A 26,746-nucleotide genomic window follows, 5' to 3' on the forward strand; every position below is an offset into this window, starting at 1 on the left:
CCACTTTCAAGACCGATTGTTGATTACTATTCAAATCATGAAGGCACGAAGCAGAGGTTTATCATGGTGTATGCAAGGTTACTCTTGAGATTCTTAATCATTTTTTGAAACAAACAATTGAAAGCATTTTCGCAAGGACCATAAATACTCTGTGAACAGCAAGAAGTGTTTACCTGTAATGCCCACATTAAAAAAGAGAAGAACTCAGACTAAAACAGTAAAATTTACTGGCTGATAGAAACTCTTCTTTAGGGTCTACCAGTATACAATAAGTTTGTATTTTATAATCAAGCATTTAACCATGTATATCTATAATATCAAATACTCTTCAATAACCCATACATTTGTATGGTGTTCACAGGCGAGGAAAATATAACATTCAATGTTTCCAGAATAAAGTTGTGAGAAATATCTTTGATGTATTATGGTCGTTAGGGTAATAATAGCCTCCGCAGATACCTGCATGTACAATCCGTTGCTACAGAGATCAAAAAATTAGAAGTTTGCACGCAAGCATGAGGAACTGAACGGAAGGATAGCGGGAGATTTATGTATTTCCCTACAAATTGCAGTACCTGGACAAAAGTCCCTTGCTGCTCTATCATTATTCTTTTATCGGGCGTTTAATTGTATATGTAATGGCGGTTATATTTATTTTGTTTTATTTATGAACGGAATTGATTGTGCGTTCCGATTCTTTAGACGGGGAAGAAATTATTCTACCGGGACTGACCTTGGGAGACTACCGCGTATATGCTTTGTTCTCTGGCATGATTCTCCTTCATTCCGTCACCTGAAGTCCCTTCGGTGATAGAGTCTTCTGGACTAGCAGGAATCCGGATTTCGTGGACCCTAGGGTTTGTAGGATGCAATGCACGCCGCTTTCCGGCAGGAGTCGGACGTGCTGGGGGACAAGCGTGAGATAGGATCCATCTAAATGTAGAGACAATCCAGCTGCTGGAAAACGACCAGCAGATATGAAGCTCAGAAAGAGGAAAACTTAGAGATAGTAAAAAATTCTATATATTAATGTAAAGTAAGTGACAGTTGTATACTGTATAAGATTATAACGTACTTAGTTTAGTTAAAATACACTTAGTATTATGTAATTCTTTCATATAAAGAAATTTTAGTAATTAAATAAGTTTAAAATTGTTGTTCATTAGCGTTATTCATACAAAGAAAAAAACAACAACAACAAATCAACACTCACCAACTTAGAATATTGCTAACTAATTAGTAAGTAGTATGTATTTGTGTTAAGACCTTTTTTAATCAAGTATTTTAGCTTAATTTAAGAAGAAATAAAAAAGTCTACATTAATATACAATACATGTGTTTTCAACTCATTATAAAGTTTATTAACAGTTGTTTAACATTTACTTCATTGAATTAAAAACAAAATGTGAACTGTAATACTTGAGGCGAAATAAAAACAGTTATATCACTTTTACAACTGCAGACTGTATTTCGTTTTTGGCGACTGTTGTTTACATTAAATCAAACAGCTGTTCTTGTATTATGGTGAGAAGGTGTCTAAGTAGGTTATGTAATTACTAACAAATCTATGGGAAGTGTTTTAAGAAGTCATTAGCTTTTTATCATCTATTAGCTACTTTAGCAAGTAAGTTTTCTACAGATATTTCATTTTCAGTTGCTTAAATGTATTGTTGAATGAGTCGGTTCTTGTACAGAATACTCTGAGTTCATGTATTTTATTTTCGTATTTTTATTCTTATGAAACGGTTGAAAATCTGTTAACTTCATGTTTAATTAACAGTTAATTCAAGTACATGAATTATTCAGTATTACTTTAGCGAAGGATTTACAAAATTCTTAATTTTAGTACTAAGCTAATATTCTCTTAATTCGCATACCTTCAAACTGCATTAGAAAATCTCTTATTTTATCCGGTTTTTTCTCTTCTCAGATTAGGTATTTTTTTGTTCAGTGCTAATTGTATTATAGGTTTTTTTTATTGATATTTGATGACCTCCTGTATTGTTAGATTTAAATAAACCTCTTAAATCTTGTTAGATTTAATATAATTCTTTGGTGTACATTTTGCCCTTTTTTTTAACAGTGTATTCAGCAACTAACAGACACTAAAATGATACATTTTTTTGTAAAGTTCAATTTTTGATCTCATGCAAGAAATTAATTATATTTAATATCTTACATAATTACATCATATTTGAATTGTATTTTTAAGAAGTGTGTTATAGTTCTGTAAGTTATAATAAAATTATTTCAAAATTGGATGTTTTTTTTTTTTTTATAAAAGGGCAATATTTTTTTAATTAATTCAGTCACTTGAGCATGATAATGCATTCTGTTTTTTTCTATCTTTTACAAATATATATTTTTTTTAATTTTACAATCCAAAATATTTTGATAATAATTGAACAATTATTTGATCAATGTAAAATTTTTTCATATTGACATACGATTGTTAATGACAGAAAAAGTGAAGATCGACATAAATTAAGTACTGGAAATGTAAAATAATTCATAACTTTAGTCAGTATCGGACTTGTAGTTAGTCACTAAAAATGTGCTGTTTATAGGGTAATTTTCCATTGTTCACATGACTAATTCCACAGAACATGTAATGTATTATTTCTCTGTAGTAATCGTACTTCTGTTAAAATATAAATTATATAAATTGTCCTATGAGGTGGTGTAACAATAACATTAACCTTAACCTTTCTCCACAGAATGGATTAGCATCTGAACAGGTCAGTATAATTAAAAAAACTGATTGCTAATTAATTAGAGTACTGATAACGCAGTGTGGATTTGTGTACAGGTCACCTGCTTTTTGACATTTTGATTTTGTGTTTTTCTGATTGTAAACATGTCTACTATGGTATATTAAAAGTATGAAAAATGACTCGATCTAATAATTCCTCAGGATTACCAGTTTGGTTTGTATTATCAGTAGAATGCATTTTTAAAACTTTTCTGTAGTTATGTTAAACTGGTTTGTCATCATAAGTGTCAGTCAATCACTCTTGAATTTGGAACAGTTATGGTTTTGTGAGATTTGTATTTTCCATACAGAAAATCTATTTTTCATTTTTTGCAAGACCTTTTATTTGTTTTTTAACCTATTATTGTATGTTTGTAAAGTGGACAATAATAAGAATATTATTGTCCACTTTACATATGAATCTAAATTCACATGAATTTCACCTCAGTGAATGTTAATTATTGTTTATTTACATATTAATAATCATCCTGTAGTAGTACAACATTTATATTTTGTGTAGTACAACATCTGTATTTACAATATAACAAAAAACAAAAAAACAAAATGGATTTGTTTTAAAACATGGAATTTTGTTTCCTGAGGATATTTTCAGAACTAATTATGTAACTCTCATTGAAGTAGCAGATAGCGTTGTATAATAAAATTTTTTTCAAAGATGTTTGGAAGCACAACTGCTTATTTTCAAAACTGAATCATTTAAAAAATGTTGAATTTTTTTAATGTAGTGGTGATTCATCTTGCTGATTAATGAATTTGTTGTATTAAAATATTTAATTATTGTTTAATATTACTACTGGTTGATACACAGTAATGCAGTCATACTAAAAAAAAAAAAATGTTTTCAGGTTTAAGCAGTGAATAGCAACAGAACAATGGGCAAAACAGCTAGAGTTATTTTTCTAGGCATGAAAGGAGTTGGTAAGACTGCTATTCTTGAACAAGCAATTTATGGTAACATCACAAAAGAGTCTGTAAGTCCTGGTGTTATAAATTATGTTGTCTTTAATTTTACAAAATTATTTCTCTTGTACTATGACCAATTATCTAGAAGAAATTGCTAAAGAAATGTTACTAAGAGTTTTACATAGTTGCAATAACTTCCCCTAATTGTAAACTAATTTCTTGAACATGTAGATCCTTTTAAGTAAACAATGACTTGAGTTTGAGGTGTTTCATTCTTGTAAATAACAGAATGAACTCATATTATATTCAAAATTAAAACTTCATTTTTTCTTCAGTATTTTATTAATTCATTTGAACTACAGAAATTATCATTAATGTTTTAATAAACATAGTTTTTGCACCTCTTTATGGTTTTTTTTTTTTATTTCCAAACTCCATAGTATCAATAAACAATAATTACTTAATGCATGATTAATCATGAACAGTATTTTTACATATGCTCATTATCTTTCATCATCTGTTAATGACGTTTAAAAAAATGGGAGTTTAAGAACAAATGATCATTGTAAAAAAAAATCTTTGTCCTCTGCTTCACACAGAAGCATTTTCTTTTCGTGTAGCAATGGACAATGGACAGTTGAAATGTCCATTGAATGTCAATGTCAATTGAATGTCCAATGTTGAATGTCCATGTCAATTTGAAGAAATTCAAAAGTTGAAATGTGTTGATTGAAAAATGTTTCATGTTGATGAGTTGCTTCAGGACATGGTAGTAATGTGAGGATGGTAGACTGGAAACTTTTATGATATTGAAATAAAAAAAAAGTCAAAATGAATTATGATAACTATGTTGAAGATAAGTAAAGATGTGTTTTAAAGATATTATAATTTAGTCCAAAAATATTTTGTAAGCTCTGTATTTAAAATTTTTAAATACTCTTTATAGAATGTGATTAACTTTTTCTGGATTCCTTGATGTTCATTACAATTTTTTTTTTAATATTTATTTTTTCAAATAAATGCTTATTTACTTAATCAGTCTGTTTAATTTTCAGATTTCTCATGTAATAACTTGCTTAACACTCCCAGTAATGTTAAGGAATCTCTTCTCAGATCAAACATTAGAAAATGTAAAATTGGTTGTAATGTGGTAAATTAACCATGTAATGAAGAGATAAAACTTCTTAATATTTCCTATAGGTTGCATAAAAAAATTAAAAGTGTTAGTAGCAAACCATAAAAAGGATAAGTGAATTATATACAAATGTGAATGGAGAACCACTATGGGTGCTTGTAGACTGTACATAATATTTATCTGGGAGTGCTGGCTGATCTCATAATAGAGGTTCTGTTTTTTTTTTCCTTTCTGGGTACAGTTAATTGCATTGCTCATATTTTTCTGCCATAAAGTATTACTCTTTGTAATAATATTTTTAAGAAATTTCTTTTTCAATACTAATTCTCTTTTGTGAGTGGCTTTTTTATTTTTGTAAGAGGCTTTATTTGCTTTTGTGAGAATTGTGTTTGATGTCCCTTTCATGACAATCCTTAACAGTTGCATGACCTAAATATGAAATTAACAAATAGTATTCTTGATGTAGAGCCAAAAAATCAATACAATTTTTAAAATGCATTATTAAAGATCACATAATATATATGTTATATTTTAAGGTATTTGTTAATGTTATGAGTTTATATGTTATCTATTATCTATAAACTTATCTCAGAATTTCTTGTGTAATGATGCACTCATGGTCTTGTGTACATTATTGCCTATGTGTAAATGGTTAACTATCGTGTATATTTTTAAAATAGAGATCCATTTGCAATTAATTTCTGATTAAGGTGTAGGAATAATTTAATTAAAAGTAATCCATAATATAACTATCAATTTATATTAAGATGGGTTGATAAAAATATTCATTTGCTGTGTTTATGGTTTTATTCAATTTATTGTAATTTGCAGGCATTTATGTCTATAATTATAAAAGTGAATGTATGTACAGTGCATTGTAAGATAAATAATTTTACATCTAGTGTGGAGTGCCGTAAGTGCATTTAATAATTTAGTGTAATAGTAACATTAATGAAATTTAGGAAGAATAATACTGAATTAAGAAGTATAAATGTGAATAATAAATCATGAGTATATGTGGTAAATTAACTCGTAAGATTTATATTGATAATCTCTATTTTGACATAAAACCTATTAAGAATTTAAAATAATTTTCTTAGTTTTTAATTAATTTATTTTTTGTTTGGTATTAAAGTTAAATACTTATACTTAAATTATTGAATTAATTTTATAGCTAATTTACAAGTAATAAATTATTTTATATTAGTGTTAATCTGTTTTGGTTTGATTTAACTTCTGAATATTTGTTATTTGCAATTCTGTTACTAAATTAATTTATGTAAGCTGTTAATAGCAGGTATCAATGATTATATTATTAATTTAAAATAATAATTTTACCATTATACACTTCCATATTTGTGATTGAAAATCATAATAGTATGATCTTGTTAATTCACCAAGGTTTTATGTAAATAGAATCTTTGCCAAAGAACTGTATTTGTTTAATAATGTGTTTTTGAAATGAATTGCTGTTGAACAGATTAAATTATTATTCATCTTATTGTTATTATTCTCATTACTACTCATATTTTCATTATGCTAACCTTAACAGTAGAGTGGTACTATTTGTGCCTTTCATGTGGAAAGTTCTGTGATCAGATGCAGGTTAGGCTTGGCATTATTCATACCCTGCTGAATTAATTTTCCTTGATTAACAGTTATTGAGCTGTTAGCCTGTAATTGCTAAAATAAGTAAATGATTATTAATAATTTAACATTTTTTATCAAACAGTTCTATTTATACAGGAAAACTCTAAGATTACAAAATACTGATAATGAATCAATTATGTTCCTTTAAAACAGTCTTCTTTTTTGTTATTGCTATGATACATGTAAATAATATCTCTAATATAACATCATCAGTTAGTTGTACAGTTGATATAACTACAGTTTTGTTCATTGCACTGCCAATCTTATGGTGAACAGAGTAGTGATGTCTTTTGTTAGGGATTTAACATATCACATGCATTCCATTGGACTCTGCATTCTGATGTATAACAGTGTATTCAAATCATTAAAAGGACTCATTTTGTGTAACTAGTTCACTGCTCATTTTTCACATAATAATTTTCTTCTGTCTTATATAGAATGTTAATTATTCATTAAAATTGTTCTACAATTTCTGGTGATATTTTGTTTCAGAGTGCTTATTAGTGTCCGATTATAACATGTAATAAAAAAAAAAATGTAGTATATAATTTATACACGTAGAAAGAATTGATTTACAAATTTCCTGATGTATATAATTCACAGCATTAGGCTGGGAAGTAAGATTATATATTTCTGAATGTAATAAGGTGGTAAAGAGTAAAGGGAAAATTTTAAATAATAATAATTTTAAATAATTGCTAAGCTTTCTTTGATGTTGAAAATGTTCTAAAAGAGTGAAAATTTTATATAGATGGCACAATGTGTTCTGAAATGTTGGCAATTTCCTCTTCAATCTGAGTTTTAAGCTGGACAAGGTTTCTTTGTCTAGTCTGGTACACAACGCTCATCAGATGTCCCCGTAAAGAAAAGTCTCAGACTGAAAGGTTTGGAGACCAGGTTGGCCAAGTGATGTTAGCAGTCCTTGAAATTATGATATATCCAAACAAATGTCTTGCTGTTGCCATAGCCTGTCAGGCAGTGAGTGAGATGGCTCAATCGTGTTGGAACCAGGTTTGCTGAAGGTCAAGATTTGGAAGAGAATGGAGAATGGAAAATGTCTCTAGCATGTTGACATAATGTTGAGACATCACAGTGACAGAAGAGTTCCCTTCATCTTAAAAGAAGTAAGACCTATCATCCCATGACACGAAACTGCACACCATACAGTTTAGCACTGTGTAATGGTCGTTGGTGAAGCTGAGCAGGATTTGTTTGTGCCCAGTAATGGAAATTCTGTTTATTCATGTATTAAAATATGTGAAAATGGGCTTCATCTGACATCCAAAGATTTTCAGTAGAGTTTGCATTATCATTGATTTTAGACAGTAGTTTTTTATAAAATTGCAGATGCAGTACACAGTCATTATGGACAATTTGAATCTTGTAAGGATAAGATTTCTGGTTAGGCAGTATTCTTTGCATGCGTCGATATCCAAGCTCCAATTATGAAGCAATTCTGCACCGAACGACGAGGACTCCTTACACTCCAGCATTCACAGCATCAGTGTTTTCTGGTGTACGTACAGACAATACACGCCCACTAGATTTTTTCAAAGCTCTTCAAAGTTACAAACCCAAGTTATGATTGGGAACAAACCCAAGTTGTGAAGAAGAAACTTGACTGTGAGGTGGGATCGCATAGTGTCACCAGAACACTCTTTGTGTAGTTGTCACACTGTCACCATGTTGTAAAATACCCTGATGACAACTGCATGTTCTACACCATTCCACTGCTCCTCCACAACTAAATGTCTGTTTCTCCTCTACAGTGTAACATCTTTCTCCCACTTATACCTACAGACTGTCCACATCAAATTCAAAATTTCCTGTTTTGCTCTATCACTCTGCATTTTAGTCAATTAAGAAAATTTTTTTCATATGTGTAAAATATCATTAATTTACAATACAGTTTGAGCGTAAATAATTATTATAGTTTCTAAATGTGGGATTGGACTAGGGACAATGATTGCTGTTATAAAACAATTTAAAGAAATTGGCTCCAGTTGAAAATAAAAATTACTTCAATAAAGGATTATTAGTGAGAAAAGTAAACTTGATCCAAAATTATCTGCTATGAACTAATTGAGAATTAGTAGCTAGTGGAACAGATTTATATGTGATAGCTACTAGACACCAAATTCTTGCAGCTGGACGCGAAAAGCTTGTTTGTTGGCTTGCTAAAAAGCAACTTGTTTTAACACTAGCAATATGCAAAAAATGGTCTTTTGAGCCAAAGCACATGTTAACTGGACCAAAGAAGCCTGGAAAAAATGTGATATTTTCCGATATTTGTTCAGGGGCAAAGGGTGTTCCATACATTAGAAAAGCATCAGATGAAAATACATCAAATCAAATTTATTTCATCATCAGTGCAAAGAAAAAATAACAGAAAATTTTACTACAGTATATAAGTAAAAATAAAATTATACAATTTTAATAACTTCCAATGGTAATAATAAGTAAATTAAAATAAAAGTAATAAAAATTTAGTGACAAAATTTTGGTAGTCCAAAGGCAGACCAGTTTATGGTTTACCATTCCAAATTTTTTAATCGATGCGCAAGAGCATTTTACAAAATATCTTTTGATTATGTCTAAACAGTTGTATTTTGTATTTATGCCGGTAACTAACAACCCAAAATAATTTACAAATAATTGGATACATGTGAACTGTAACCAAAATTTTGTTCCATAACTATATTACTATAGTGAAAAATAAGTTGTCATTGCAAGATGATAACCACATTTAGCTAATTTTTAAATCGATACATATTGCTAATACCTCTTAGTTTTAGGGGTAATTTGTTTTAAATATGTTGTGCACTATTGGTAAAAAAGTTTTATGTAACAGTTTTATGAACTCTAGGAATAAGAAAATAATGAGTACCACAAGTGTTATGCACTTTGTTTTTGAATGCAATTACTATTCCTGTTTCTGGCATAAAGGACATATAAAACTTTATAAATATATAAATACTGTAAAGGAAATAAGTTAAGTAATTAATGGAAGAGATGGTGACGTACATGATGTGAAAACCAGATTTTAATGGTATGTTTTTGTGCTGTTAATAAAGATTTAATTATAGATAAAGAGTTTCTGCTCAGCATGTAATTCCATATGACAAAAGAGACTCAACCAAAGCCAAATACAGACACCTCAGTATAACCTGGGAGCAGTTATTCCTAATCAAATAAAATTGTTTTATAATGCTCATCAGTTTGTTATTTATATATTTGACATGATCTCTACACATCAGAGAGACGTTTAACATTAAAACTAAGTATTTCATTGTGTTAACCCTTTCAATCCGCGTACAGGAACAGTCAATATTGATATCTCTGGAGCAAGTTACAGAATGATAGATTAATTTGTCATTATAAGAAGTATTTTTACGCAAATTAAAATGCATGCATTTGGGCTTAGGGATAAGAATTAATGAATGACATTTTAGCAAAACATCAGCTTAGTTTTTCCAAATCCTGATTAATATGTTGATTAACACTGCTTATATCTGCAGCATAATAAAACACTGCCACATCATCTGCTTATCTTCCCCTTTAAATTGGCATTCCAGTGATCGTTAACATTAATTAGAAAGAATATTGGACCCAAAACTGAACCCTGAAAAACACCACTTTTTATCAGAAGTGGATCACTAGTTTCACCATCCAGAGTAAGCACTTGTTTTCTACTACTTAGGTAGTCACTAAATAAATTCAAGGTGCAACCTCTTACACCTGTAAAACTAAGAATTTCAATTAGCTTTCCATGATTTACAGTGTGAAAACCCTTAGTTAAGTCAATAAATAACACTGCTGTTGATAAACTTTTATCACTGTAAATGTTGCTTACCAGTCTTGAAAGAGCATGCCCAAAGCCAATACCCTATAGAAACTGAACTGTTTATTACTAAAAAATCTGTTTTTATTTAAGAGGTTAATTAAATGAAATTTAATGCACTTTTCAAAACTTTTAGAGTAAATGGATAAAAGAGAGATAGGTCTGTAATTCCCAACTTATCACAATCTCCTTTCTTAAAAATGGGAACAGCAACAGCTCTTTCCATTGCCACCCATGACTGGCGGAAAATTACAAGTAAATTGAAAAACATCTACTCTTTTAAATGAAATTTGTGTTGGAGTAGAAGTATATATGCCATCACCAACAGCAGCCTTCTTGTCATCCATTCTTTACTTCCTTGTATGAAGTAAAGGAAGTATTGTGATTGTGAAAAATTTTGGTTTTCAGACTTCAACGGAAATATCCATTTTGATCATCCCTGAATCCATTTTGACAAGTTTTGGCATGATGTCTGTACATATGTATTTTGCATAACTCAAAAATGATTAGTTTTAGGATGTTGAAATTTTGTATTTTAGGATTGTTGTAATATCTAGTTGTTCGCCTCCCTTTTTGATTGCAATCGACTGGACCAAAAGTGTCCAAAAAGACCAAAATCCAAAAAAAAATTGGATTTTGGATTGGAATTGGAAAAATTTGGATTATTAATCTTTTTAACCATATATCATATGTGGTACTTTTCTAAAATTTTTATTTTTAATTAAAAATCTTAGGGCAATAATCAAAAAAACAACCCTCAAAAATTAATTGTACCATAAAAAATGACCTCATTAGACAGTAATATCAGCATGGTTTCATAAGATAGAAATCAAAAAAATGTGTAGTACACTTGTTGAATCGATGCCAAATCATGTGATTAAGAATGAAGGAAGACATATTAATTATTAGATATTCACAAATTGTATGGTATGATTCATTTTTCTAAATAGAGTTACTTTTTATTAAATAACATCTGTGTTCAGATTAATTTGCAAGCTACTGTGTATTTAAACAAATGATTTAATTCTTAATGAATTTAATTTTTAAAAAGGTTGAAAGTAGGTGTAGAAAAGAGTACATTGTATTATATTGTAAAATAATAATTACATTGCATGATTTTAAAATGTTTTTTACATTACTGCAATTCATATATTATTTTAACCTGGTAAAATTTTAAAAACAGGTGGGAAATTACTGTATAATCCATTGTATTATAATGTTAAAAAAGAAATATTGTATACAGAAAAGATAGGATGGATGTACCATTAATTGTAATTAAAAATGTTCTTGTATAAATTAATTATAGATTTCTGTAATGAAAGGATTAGGGATTGAAGGTATCTTTGTACTATTATAGACTGTCACTTACATCTAAACATTAATTAATATTACAGTAATATCTAATATTCAGAAATATTATTTAAATAATTTAAATTTTTTTTTTTAATTTTCAATGGAATATTTATTTATTAGTTAAAAATGACAGCTGAAGTACAGTAATATTGTGGTTGTATTTAGTTAAATTATAGCTATTAAATATATAAAGATAGGTTAGATTATCATGGTATGAATCTGTACGCATGCATTAGTTGAAATATAAACAAAAATGTGTAGTTGAAAATTGTTGCCAAAGTTTTGATAATATAAGTCATATTTGTAGTGTTATATGACTTGTAGTATGTAATAAGTTAGATTAAAAATAAAGTAAATTAGTTATATGTTAAACAAAGTACAACAACCTTACATACCTGGAATACAATTTTTCTGTACCTTTTGCGCACTTGATTATTAATCTTCATATATTATTCTATAATTTTATTGATCAAAGAACTTGATGGACTAATTTCTGAAGCTAATCAGCATGAACTGCCGAACATTCGTTGTTGAAAACAGTAAATTGTTTTCAGTTGAAAAACCTGCAATCAAAATTATCAGTCACTGGCTTGGACCAGCTTATCTCAATGTCGTGATCAAAGTAGGGTGTCATATCAAAAATCACCTTCGTCCCAGAAAGGACAACAGTTTTTTTTTTTTTTTTTTATTTTAATATGTATCATAATTTTTGGAAAATTTAATTTTCCCATTATTTACCAAAACTTTCCAAAACAAATTGCTCCTTTTGTTTTTAAATAAAAACAAATGTTATTTTTAAATAATTGAATAATGGTCTCTTAGAAATAACGTTAGTATAACTAACTATTGTTGAATTAAAATAATTTCAAGTGAATTATTTTAATCTTTGGTTTAATCTAGTCACTCATGCTGTTGGATTTTGTCAAACGGTTAAAAGATTTTTCTGCCTGATTTTCACCTCTTTGTGTTTTGGTACTTTATCACCATTCTATTCTATTTTCAGGCTTTCATTGACAATAAAATGGTTTTCTTTTCTTAGTTTTTTCTGATATTTAAATTGAACAAATTATTGTTGTTGGAAAAATCAAACAGGCTAATGTTAAGTGCATTGTTATTAGTTAATGTGTGTTTCTTTTGTAACATTTCATCTTAATTTACTTTTATATATAATATATATATTAATTTGTTTACTATTTAGTTTTTTAATTTCAATTATTTTTCTATACATTGGTTTTTTTGTGCAAGATGGAAAATACTATTTTTTAAGAAATCTTTCTTGGAATTTGCAGAAGGAGATAAAGAATGAAAAGAAACTGTCATTGAAGAATCTGACAATGATTTGAGCAATGAGAATATTACTTTTGAGCTTAGACTCATTGTTAGATGAGACTCATTAATAGACAGACTATTGAGATATGACTGACATTAATAGATGAGATTTTCTATCATATGATAGTGACTATGGACAGAAGTGGCAGCAAAGATGTTCCTGATAATTCCAATCAAAGTACAACAATTGAGTATGTACTAGTATTAGGTACTAGTATCTTAATTGAAGTGCTAATGAAAGTAAAAATTACATTTATTAGAACCACTACAAAAAACAATAAAGAGATTCCTTCCCAATTTCAAGCTGAAAAAATTAAGTCATCAGAACTGCAGTTTTTGGTTTTCATAAAGATAGTTCTGTTAAGGTATGCTATTAAAGTAATAAATATTAGTAATATCTTCTATGGACTTCTTAATTGAATAGACATAGTAGCCAGAAAACCAGCTATTATTGAAGACTACTATGCAATAGAAGATAGGGTAAACAGAAGGTGGGGGTAAACACTATAGATAAAATTTGTTCCACTTATTCTGTTTCAAGAATAACCAGAATGTGGCCAATAGTTTTTTCTCCATCCTGAACATCATAAGAATAAACACACAAATAATTTTTTCTGTGTTTAAATACGATGACTCTTCCTCATTGAGATGAAAATTTCTTCACAACTTAGACATGTTGAAAAGGGAAAATACAGCCTAGAAAAAGAAAGTCCAAAACAAGAAACTGAAGCCAGAAAAAACAAAATGGGACTTTGTAGGAAACTGTTAGAAAAAATAGCAACATTACAATCACATGTACTGAATTCAAAAAAATTTATCTGTGAAGTAATTTTCAATTAATGTTATAAATAATAATAATAAAAAGTTATCAAAATATTGCTCATTATAGGTTTTTACAACAATATTCAAAATCACTTAGAAATATATTTCTGTGATAATATATTTTTATTTAATTAAAATTGGTAAAAACTTTAAGATATAAAAACATTTTAAAAATACATTATTATCAGTAAAGTAATTTTATTTAAAAAAAAAAGTTTACCTTTTAAAGAAATAGTAATAATAATTAAAAGGCTAAATAAAAGAATGTAAGAAAAACACAATTTAAAAAAAAAATACATAATTAATGGAAGGGGAAAAAAGATGTTGAAATCCAACATATGGGTAACTCTTATAAAATTGATATGAGTGATAGAAGATTAATAAATTTTTTTTAAATACTGCTGGAAGTCATGAATATAACTAACTAATGTAATGATGATATTTTATTAAATATATATATATGTATATATTTTTTTTTAAGATCGTCCTAAATTTTGTATTAAGTATAATTAGATCTACCTTTCTTAGCTTCATCATAACTAAATGACATGTTGACATATTTTAGATATGTTCCATTACCAGAACTCTGAATACAGCAAGTTTAGTGATGATGAAGCTAAGAAAGGTAGATATTTGTACCAGTATAAAAATAATGATAGTTTTGTTAATAGGTTACTGTCATTATGTGTTAAGTCTTATACTGTCATAATAATACTCTGTTCTTGTAGAATTTAGCATCTAATTTACATATGACAAATTTTTGTGTTTGCGAGTATATATTTATGTTATTTGTTTATGTATTATTAATTAATAACAAATATGTTACGTATGTGTTTACAAATTATGGCATATCAATCATAATATACGTACATTTTAACAACAGTATTTTATTCAACTATTTTTATACAATTTATAATACGCCTACACCCTTCCCCTATTTATAAAATACACCCACCCCTTCGCTTGGAGGTATGAAAAACCATTTGGGGTAGTACTTTTTTTTAAATTTCAGTCCAACAAAAATAATTATAAAATTACATGCTATTACTTCATAAACCATTTGAAATAATCTTAATCTGAGATCAAAGCTGTGAAAATTATTTTTTAAATTACCAACACAAAATTTCACCCTCAAATGGTTTCTATATTTTCAAGGGTTGAAAACTTTATTTTTTTTAAATGAGACGATATAGCTTGTGACACCTCATTGGAAGGCCCTTTTTCATTAATAAGTAATTTGGTACAAATAAAATAAAAATTGGTTCTCTGGTATTGAAGTTATGATTAAAAATGTGTTTTTTAGGTTATGTTGGGATACAGTGCTACTGTGGGATACAGTGCTACCCAAAGCATTAGGTCTGGAATTGTCCATTGTTGTTAAAAATATGGGTGGATTTTAATTTTCTTTTCACCAAAATTAATTATTTTTTTCAGGTTGTCAATTAATGTAATTAAATATAATCATTGCCATTTAAGATTTTTGAGTTGGGGTAGGTGTAGCGAAGAGGGTGGGTTCCACCTCCTTTGAAAATAATTTTAAAAAGGTTCCCCTCGAAAATGGTATATAAGCCTGCAAACAGAAATACAATGGGACTGACACCTGTTGAATAATGAATGTGGTAACTTTTCAAATGATCATCCAGTTGTGTGTGTATATATATATATATATATATATATATATATATATATATACACGAGGGTAAGTCAATTATTATCAGCAATTTAGTTATATTTTTGTTTATGTTGGTAGTACTGTCATGTTGTGTAGATGACACATGCGTGGTTTAATTGTTATGTCTGTGCAAGTTTGATGCTGCTAGGTTAGTTCCATTATCACTGCCCTTCTGTTAACCATGGCTGCTCTGCTTTCTGTTCGCACCAAAGAAGAGTTCAGTGATCCGTTTTTTCTGGTTGGAAGGTGTATCAGGGTGCAAAATTCATCTAAGACTTTCAGTACAGTACGGGAACAGTGTGTTGCTACAACAGAGCGTCTACAAATGGATTAAAAAATCAAAAATGGTCACACAAGTGTCTGTGCAAGATGGGTCTCAATACAACTCACACAGTTGCATAAACAAACGTGCTTGGACATCTGCCAAAAACATTTGGATCACTATGGTAATGAACGGGACATGTTAGACAGAATCTTAGAATCATCACTGGTGATGAAACATGGATCCATCATTACAAATTAGAGAGTAAACGGCAGAGTATATCGAATGGAAACATCCAAATTCGCCCTACAAAAAAACGACTCAATTATCTGCAGGAAAACTGATGCTTACGGTTTTTTGGGACTCACAAGGCCCAGTACTGGAATATTATTAGGAAAGGGGCACGACAATAAACAGTGCGCGTTACATTGAGATGCTTACTGCCAAGCTGAAGCCAGCAATTCAAAGCAAATGCTGAGGACTGCTGTCGAAAGGTGTTGTGTTGTTGCACGACAATGCCCGTCCACATACTGCTGCCCACACTACTGAAACGCTCCAGAAACTCAACTTTGAAGTACTGGCTCCTCCTCCGTATAGTCCTGATCTTGCCCCTTCTGACTATCACTTGTTTGATCCACTCAAAGAGGCACTAAGGGGCCGTCAATTTACCTCGGACGAAACAGTGAAAGAAGCATTGCATTCCTGGCTCGCAGCTCAACTGAAAACCTTATTTTATGAGGGTATCAGGAAGCTTGTGCAATGATGGACCAAGTGCACTTAAATGCAATGGGACTATGTTGAAAAATGATGTAGATGTAAGTTTCCTATTTGTATTGCAATAAAATTTATAACTACACTGCGGATAATAATTGACTTACCCTTGTATAATATATATTCATTATATTTAGCCATAATGAAAAAGCTGCATTTATGCATTATCCCAATGTTTATTTAGTTTATTTATAATTTTTATAGTGGTTTTAGTATAGTATATGAGGTAAGATTTAAAAGTAATGGTCAATAGGTAAAAAAATGAGAACAAATAAAAAACCGAAAAATTTATTAAGGTTCAAATACTTACATATTTACCTTATTTTTCTACATAATCTACATGTCATGCTTCTTCTAAGTAACTGCATAAAATTCCATCTCTTGGGATTGTAGCCACTTTTGCACTGATATTATCAATGCTTCACTTTCCTTGAATTTTTGAGACACAAGCCAGTTTTTGAGGTGTAGGAAGAGAAGATAGACACTGGGTATGAGATCAGGACTTAAGATGGATGGTCAGAAATCACCCATATGAATTTTTGAATTGTTTCTGTTGAGCATCAGCCATGATGAAACAAACATGTCAATATGTGTTATCGTGAAGAAGAACAATTCCTGATCTCAGCATTTCCCATCGTTTGTTTTGAATGGACCAATATAGTTTAGAAAGTGTTTCACAATTGACTTGTGTTTATGAAGTGAATTTTGATCTGATGTTCCAGGTTCCATAAAATCAATTAAATGCACCCCCTTTTGATTTCAGAATTAAGTTGCCATGATTTTCCTTTGAGACTGGGCTTGTTTGATTTTTTTCAGTTTAGGTGAATCAGAAGGATACCACTGCGTGGATTGTTGTTTAATCTTACCACTGATGTCCGAAATTTACATTTCGTCACTAGTGATGATGCGGGAAAAAAATTAGTCTCCCTCGTGGTTAAAGTGGTCGAGAAAAGCACGTGCAGATGTCATTCTGTGATCTTTCTGAGTGCGCTCAACACACATCATACACTCGGTTTACGATAGCCTAGAGTATTAGTTATGATTCTCAGCAGTGTTGTCCTTGAAACTTCTGGAAATTATAGACAAAATTTCTAATCATAAAGTGACAATTTTCTCTCACTTTTGCATTCACATGTTCAACGAGATCATCAGTCATCACTAGGTTTGACAGTTCTCTGTTTGTCATGTGTAAGGCCTTCCTTAAACTCTCGTCACCATTGCCTCATTTTTCCTTCTTTTATTGCAGTAGGTCTATATGTTTCACACAGATGATGGTGAATTTCAGCAGCATTCCATCTTGTGTTTAGAAATTTAATCACTGATTGAACTTCAAAACTGGCGGAATTGGTTACCACACTTATCTTAACACACTGCCTCGCAGAGGCAAGGAACATTGAATTCACTGCAATGTGGTGGTTACATGCCCAGTAGACCACTTAAAGCTACTGTGCATGCACAAACCAATCAGTGTTGTCAATCGCTATTTATAACTCAGCAGCTTTTACTTTTGTACCACAACTTCTATATCTATATACTTTTTCTTATTAAAAATTGATTATTATTCTATGATAAGCTAATTCTGTAATAGCTGCCTATCAGTGAATTGTCTACATGTATATAAATAACAATACTGTAGTAGCCTTAATATATTCCAGCTTTGCTAAGTTGTAGTTTTATGGTAATATCATTGTTCTTGATCCAATCTTGTATTTTTAATTTATAGCCTACGATTTTCTAATAGAATAAATCCTCATGTTTACTGGAAGCAAGTTTTATGCTGATGGTCCTATTTATATAAAAGATCTGTGTCCAGTAGTAGTGTTCATTTGAGGGACCTTCAAATCTTTTCATTTTCTGCTTCGCTTAAATTTTTGGTTGAATTAATGAAGCTATATTTATATGTAGCTTATTCATACACAGTGGAAGCTATATATAGTGTTTTAATATCTGGTATTGGTATTTGTTTGCATAACTGTTTTGTGTTATATAGATGATCTTTTTTATACACTATTTTTAAAGCTTTATTTTTCAGTTTGAATTGGGATGAATATGTTGCTATAAACTCCACCCTATTGTATGATACCATAGCTTATCACTGAATGGAATAGAGAATGGTAGACCGTGATTAAATGCTGAGTTTATAATGCTTGTGTAAGTCTTTTCAGTAAGTAAATAATATGTCTCAGTTTATTATCCATACTGTTTAGATGCTCTTTCCATTTAAGATTGCCATCAACCTCTAAACCAAGAAATTTTAATCTATTTGTTCTGTTAACTTCAATCTGTGTTGTTTGATTTATTATCTGAACTTCTATTTTATCAAAGTTTGGTAAACTGTCATTAAATTAACCGAACAGTATAAAATTAGCTTTACTGAAGTTAAGCATTAGTGAACTCATTTAAAACAAACCACGGAATTTTTTTTTTTAAATCATAGCTAATTATATTTTTTGAGATCATTCCAATTGTAAGCCCATATAAACAGTTATAGTACATCAGGAAATATTATACCATTTTCACTGAGGTCCACAAGGCCATTTATATGTAAAACTTTTAATATATTTTTTAGCCATTTATTTATATATATATTTTTTTTGACCTTAATTTTTTTATTGGTTCCAATAACAGAGTGATTACACTGTTATAATTGCCTATGTATGTGTTCCATTGTAATTTACAAAAATATGAGCAATTTTACTAAAATTCTAGCATGATTTATAGATTGTTATTTTATAGCAATCACTTGCTCTACTTATTCCGATGAGTAAAATATGAAAAAAAAAAAATTATCCAGCATATTAAGGACAAATATGGGTTTTAAAGAATAACAAATTGTTATTAAATCTCTTTTTTTCAGATATTTCATCCAACTATTGAAGACATTTATGTCGCAAATGTTGAAACAGAAAGAGGCACAAAAGAACGTATTAGATTGTATGATACTTCTGGTGTCGATGGTGTGGCACAAGCTCGACAGTGTGGTCAGCTTGGTCAAGCTGATGGCTATGTTCTTGTTTATGATACTGGAAGACCTGAAAGTTTTGATTGTATAGTTGCACTGAAGAAGGAAGTTGATAAGAATAGGGAGAAAAAAGAGGTGATATGCAGTTTTATAATAATTGAGATTTATGGTTAAAAAAAAAGAAAAAAGTAGCAGTGGAAATAAACTTATTGTTTGAGTTTAGTTCATTAACTTTTTGGGTTTATTTATATGCATTACTTAATGTAGTGAAGTGTGGATAATACAATCACAAAGTATTAGTTTAGAAAATAAAATATTATTTGCTTACATTTTGGATTAATCTGGTTTTTTATTTTCAGTTCAATTAAAATCAGAAAGTTGATACATTAATAATAGATAATGAGGTTATGTTCATTTCAGTTCGTTCATATAATAATTTCGTACAAGTTAAACAAATATTCATAAAAATATGGCAGATCTTGCTAATTTTTAGTTTTTGCTTCAGTTGAGACCTATATTTTCATTTTAATTTAACTCTAGTCCATAAGGAAATCCAAAAAAAATCGCAGATATTTTTACCACAGAACTGTAATGGACCTTTGCACTTGTTTACTTTTTTAACTGTTCGACAGTTTATTTTTATAGTTTTTTTTTTCAACCTTACTGAAGTTTTCTTCACAAGTATTAAAAAATTTTGGATTGAAATGCAAATATAATGGCTACTTTTTAAGTAATTTATTATTTCCTTAAAAATAAGACTTTTTAAAAGTTAAGTCATTGTATTTTTATGTCATTATGTTAGTAATAAAAGAAACAAATTTAAAAAAAATATATTTTACGTTTCTATGTATTTTAACCCATTATTTCCCTAAATAAAATCTGGATATGGTTCAAAACTAAAGTACAACAGAAAGTACAACTTTATGCAGAGGTGCTGATATTTGCATCAACTCATGAATACATAAAGAGGAACTAATCATGATAAGAGAATTTTGGACCAATGGTGTGTGATTTGAAATATGGGAAAATTATTATGAGAAAATATGATTAAGTTCAATTCAAAATTTAAGAGACAGCATAATAAGGCAGTGGAAAAATGTCCTTACTTTCATTACACACTAGTGAGAAATTTATGACAAATGTAGACAGTACTACAATTTCAGATCGATAGAAAAGATCGTTTATACATCTGTACTTGTTTTTGATATGTGAAGGATATTACATGGAATTTAATCAGCAATTAACTGGTCAGGGTTCACTTCCTTTGTTGGACCGTCTTAAGCAGGAGGTTCTGACCCGTGGACACATTCGTATCCTCATGTTTGTGAGAATATTAAGTATTTTTTTAAGAAAGAAATATTAGTCTGTAGAGTATATTTTTCTGAACATTTTGGAGATTTTATATTTGAGATAGGCCTAAGGAGTGCTTATATGTAGAATTTAATAGTTGTTCTACGATAGCCATATTGATATCAGATAGTTGGCTGAGGGACACTTTCTTGTTTGTTTGTTCTTGTGTGAGGTTGTGTTAGTTGTCAATCCAGCTGCTGCTATTGGGGCAGAGCAGACCATGTGATATACCGGCTGAATGCACACCAATAACTCTCCTGCTAAATAAGGAATTCTTTTTTTTAATGCTAAATATTAACTAATAAATTCCTTTCTTTTATTAATAAATAGTAATAAGTAAATAAAAATACAAATATAAAACATAAATAAAAATAATCTATGCTTAGAAATTAAATTAAATTAAATAATATGTAAATTAATTAACAATGGATTGCTTCTGGTGGGAGAGAGTGGCCGTGCACATCACCATTGTTCCGCTCTGCACCAGTAGCAGCTAAAATTAAAATGTGAGCACATACAAAAAACAAACAAACCCACACACAATCCTTTTTATGAGAAAGATGAATTCTTTTAAGGCATTATGTACTACTTCTAAATCATGCCTTTTTATAGAGATTGTACGAGTTCATTTTGCTCTTGTGATTAGAAAGCTTATGTAAACACATAAATATAATTAATAGATTTATAATCTAGTCTTTAATTTATTGTTGGATTAATATGAAATTTTCTAAATTGAAAAATTGTATATAAAGTTTCTTTTACTGTGTGCATCATAATTCTGCAACTAGTTGAAATTAAAAAATATATATATATACCAAACATACAAAAGAAAACAGGGGGTTTAGATAAATGGGTTTGTACTATATTTAAACTAAACTAACATCGAAAATACTTTCAAACTGTAGGATCATTTTAAAGTTATTTTTTACATATTTATTATGGACTCATTTTTTACTTTTTATTGATAGTTTTTCATTACTTTAATCTGGACGGCTATGGTGCATAAAAAATTCTGGCACTTAAAGGTTCTGTGTTGCCATACAACTCCTCATGCAGGAAAATTCATCGTGAGGAAATGGTCCTCTGTTGATTGCAGATAGGATATACGAGAGCTACTCACGAGTATCTGATGTCATTAGTAAATATGCCACCAGTATGCATGTGATGCAATTGCCGGCTTGACTATGTGCCACATTCTTGTGGAATGCATACATTATGTGGCCTTGTGTCGTAAATTAAAATTGCCCATGAAATTGAGTTTTCCAGATCCTGGAAAACAATGAAGAATTTTTGGACGAGGTGTTTTTATTTTTATGGACTGTACCAGTATGGAATTATTGTAAATAAATGAAACGAAATGATAAACATGCATTAATGTTTAGAAATATAATTAAAATAAAATATAACTCTTGTGTGGAATTTGAAATAAGTACTTATTTTTTTTTTCTCTAGGGTAACTTCATATGTTGGCTAATTTTTAATTGCTCTGATAATTCTTTAAAAATCAAGTTCTTAGATATATCCCACTTCTTTAAAGATGTGTAAAATGTATTAATCTACTTTTTAAGAAAAAGAAAACAAAACAATGAAGACATTTTTATTGTTTTATTTCTTTTTTTCTTAATCTTAATTTGAATGTTTACAATGTATTTTTTATTGTAAGATATTTTTTACATAGGTAAGAATTAATAGAAATTAGAACATCACAGTAATATTTTTATTTTTTGTTACAGGTGACAGTAATTATACTGGGAAACAATTTGACATCTATGACATCACCAGTTCAATTAGAAAGTCCCATAAGCAAAGCATCTCATTGGTCAGTTCGTGAAAAAATTCGTCATTTTGAAGTAAATTCACTGGATAGGACAACTTTATTTGAACCTTTTGTTTATTTGGCATCTAGACTTAATCAACCTTTGAATAAGGGTGGATTTCCTAGTATGGTTCGAAAGAGTGTACGTCTTGATTCCAGCTGAGGGCTACAACAAACAGCTCGATTTTATATCGAATCATGTGAATTTGAATGTGATAAATGAGAATAGCATCTGAGTAATAATTATGAGCTTTTTATTATGAAGTAGATTTGGTGGTTTGTGTCTTTTATTTAGTTTTATGTCTGTGTAATAATTATGTGCAACTTTTGAATAGGTGTTGTTATAATTGTAATTGGAAAAAACCAGGCTGTGATTATTAAAAACTGTTAGTATTGGTATGTTTCTCTGTACTATACAAATATATTGCATCTGTTATACAATGATGCGGATGCAAAATAAGATATAATCATAATCTTATATGTTAAAAAAAGGAATCTTTTATTTACATTTTTATTACATGATTTTTACACACTTAATAGTATTTATAGAACAAAATTAAAAGTTCTATAAAATTATCTAAACATATAGATCAGTTACTAAAGCGAGTTTAAGGATTTTAAAAAGTTAAAAAATCATTTGTATAAAACTCAAAATGGAGGATTAAAGGGAAGTTAATTTAAAATCTCTTGTTGCTATTGATGAAGATTATGTCACATGGACTGGGCATTTGAATTTGAAATAAATGTTGACAAACAAAAGAAAAATGGTAAAAATAGTAATTTGAACTAACCAGTAAATTTAATTGAAGATGATAGTTAATATTAAACTAATATTATATGTTTTGGTATAATAATTAGGGATATGTGTATTTTATGGTTACTTATTTATATATTTACTATATGTTCTAAATCGGGATATTAGAATTTGTATACGATATTGAACCTTTGCCTTGCTACTATAACATCCAACTATTTATTGAAAAATACTTTCTGTTACTGTATATGCTAGAATGATAGTAATAGTAATCTGTTAGCTAAACTAGCATTTTTGAATGGCTAGTAACTGTAAATAGTTACAGTTTTTTATTGCTTTAATTGTTTTGTCATAATTTAATTTTTAATTTATGCTGCTGAATTGGACAGTATGATTTGTCATTTAAGTATCAGTTAATTATTTTATAAGTAGTTTTGTAGGAAAGAATTTTATTACTGGTAACTGATAACACATCACATGACTTTTATTCATTTAATGATTGTAATTAGTTAAAAAATATTTTAAGTTATTTGTAATAATAGTTACAATTAATAATACTAATCTCATAACTTTTGTAAAAGAATTCAATTGAGATATGATTCTGTCTGCCCAAAATTATTTTTTAACTAGGAACACAAATAATTGGTTTAGACATGTAGTTTTAGTTTCTTTTATCAGGCTATAACGTTGTTAAATAGCATAAAATATTTTAAGTAATAATTTCATGAAACTTCTTTTTAATGACACTTTCCAACTTTATATTATTTTAAACAATGGACAGACTGGCAATTCTAAACTGTTAAAAAATTTTCTTAACAAAGTACTCTATATTTTGACAATAAGTTACAATTTAAGTTACAATAAATATACAAACAAATTTGTTTAGCCATAAAAAATGTATGAAAATAAATTTTAGCTGATTTACATTTTATAAAAAAAGAAATTTTTTTTTTTGTGCGTTTTCCTATTGTAATTTTAAAAAATGTAACATCACATGAGTTGCATGACCTAATTTTCTATCAGTTATGACTGTAAAATGAATAATAAAATTAAAGAATATTTTATTGCTTCTGATATTAGATAGCATTAATGGAAATCATGTTTTTGGAAGAAAAATGGCAATTTAAATGTTACGGTGAATATGATGAAAAGTTTGCAGTGGTATTAAGTAAATAATTAACCTGTTTTCAGATTATGTATTGTTTAATTTTTCTTTTAGAAAATAAACATCTTTTCTAAAGGCTATTTTAAAAAATTTATTTACCTTTTATGGTACAATCTAATGTATATTATTATGATACAATTTCTGTGTATTCTGTGTAATTATATATTGTTCAGCTTAAAACTTATTTTATAATTAAAAAACCTTTGATTTATCAAAAGAATCTTTTTACTTAGAATGATATGTAATTTGCTTATATGCTGATATTTGTTTTAACTTACAATTATATGTATCATAAGCCTACATGATGCCTAAATATCAGCTAAATATAAATATTAATCTTTCAGACTGATCAGGAAAAACGTTATTTATGGTTGAACTCTATTTAGAAGTGTTGCATATGATTCTTGCTATTTCTCTCTTGTAAAGATGGAAGTAAAAAATATTGCTTTCTGAATTGTTCAAAGACCCAGACGAACTTAATCTTCATCAAAAATATTTCTTAATACTTTTTTCTAAGTTGGAATCAGTAATTTCCTTTAGAACAGTAGGACTCATCAGTTTTGTTATCAAATTCTCTGTTACTGATTTTTATTTTGTTGTTTTTGATGAAAGTCTACCCCTTTCTGCCTACCAAATGTTCCCCGTAATTGAAAAAACTCTCTTAATTGGAGCAGTTGTCCCAGACAAAGACATCGCAACCATTTTAAAAATATTGCAGCATGATATATCAATCTTTTGAAACACCTTGAAAATTGCTTTCCACTTCTCTTCAATAGTATCTGGTACTTTTTCAGAACTTGAACCATAACACCTACCCTTTGATTTTGAATTACCTGGTTCAAAAATGTACGTTCATCAAATAGGTCATCAGTATTTATGGAATGTTTTATAATTTCATTAACAACTTGTGCACTCTTCTAAATCAGACCAGGCAATTTCAGTTTTTAAATTTATCCACTGAAACTTACTAACTTTATCAAAACTGGTTCTTCACAACCAGTATTGGATACTATAATTATAAAAATTGTTTGCGCTGGAGAAGAATTTTTGTTCCTGAACATCATTATTTTCTTTTAGAGTGCATATCAATTCTTTGGCAGAAGATGGCATAAATTTGTGGATTTTTTCTGAAGTTGACAAATTAATTCAGAATATGTCTGAAATGTTTCTGTTGCTGTGATAGAATTAGCTTCCAATTTCAGAACTACAATATTAAATAATTAAGAGTACCATATAAAAATTTCAAAAACTGTTCACTTTCTAGATTTTCAAAAAATCAAATAATAATTTTGGACATTTGTCACAAGATAAGAAGTATGATTTTAGGCCATCAAAAATGGAAAGAATTTTTTCTGTTAAAGTTAACAAACTAAGAAACATTGTGGTATTACGAGGTAATACTTTTTTGTAATCTGTTTCCACAAATTCATAGAACTCTTTAAGTTTTGTTATTCTTACTGTATATATGTGAAAATATTTATAAATTGTTACAACAATAATTTCTATGTTCAGGAGTAGAGAATCACATGCTGTTTGTACTGTATTATGTACAATGTGGGATGATCAACCAATTCCTAAAATAGGTCTATCTAAATCACTTTGAACTTTTCAGAACACATTTTCATTCAACTTTCTCTTCACACCACCAAAATTACTGTTAGTATTATCAGTAGTATAACAAACCAACTTTTCTTCACGTTTGTGTTTTTTCACACACTGCAAAAGATACTGACAAAATTTGAGCAGTTTCACTTGACACTTCATCAAAATATAAAAGTTTAACTTGAATTCCGTACTCCAGACTGAAATATCTTATAACAATCAAAACAAGTTTTACTTCACTTCTGTTTGAGCTATCCATTGTTAACATTTCATAATTAATGTTTTCCAAAGAATACAACACATTATCAAATATAAATGGTGAAATAATGTTTAGATATAAATGTTAACCAGTTTAGATGTGCAGTCTGATGTTTTGAAACTGAATTCGTGTCTAGCAGTGCAGTATGAAAATGTAGCTTCTTTAGCAGCACACTCCAGATTACTGTTATTGTTATTCCCATCTTTGGCTTTAAAAAATCTCCTATGTTTGCTGAAGTAATAATATTAATAGAATTCCTATGTTTAGCTGTTTTCATGTGGCTTCAATATTGCCCTTTCCCTTACGGGCAACAGAAAATTTTGCAGT

At 29.0% G+C, this 26,746-nt stretch overlaps 1 protein-coding gene across 1 annotated transcript; it reads left to right on the top strand.

Moving 5' to 3' along the window:
- The first annotated feature begins 1,470 nt into the window (after nt 1-1,470).
- Nucleotides 1,471-24,703, top strand: kappaB-Ras (NFKB inhibitor interacting Ras like 1). The gene is made up of 4 exons (XM_075380203.1): nt 1,471-1,624; nt 3,619-3,744; nt 19,369-19,608; nt 22,557-24,703. The coding sequence occupies exons 2-4, from the start codon at nt 3,646-3,648 to the stop codon at nt 22,800-22,802; spliced, it is 585 nt and encodes a 194-aa protein (XP_075236318.1). The 5' UTR covers nt 1,471-1,624; nt 3,619-3,645; the 3' UTR covers nt 22,803-24,703.
- Nucleotides 24,704-26,746: the final 2,043 nt, after the last annotated feature.

This window comes from Lycorma delicatula, chromosome 1 (assembly GCF_047948215.1).
Source record: "Lycorma delicatula isolate Av1 chromosome 1, ASM4794821v1, whole genome shotgun sequence".
Classification (NCBI taxonomy): Eukaryota; Metazoa; Arthropoda; class Insecta; order Hemiptera; family Fulgoridae; genus Lycorma; species Lycorma delicatula.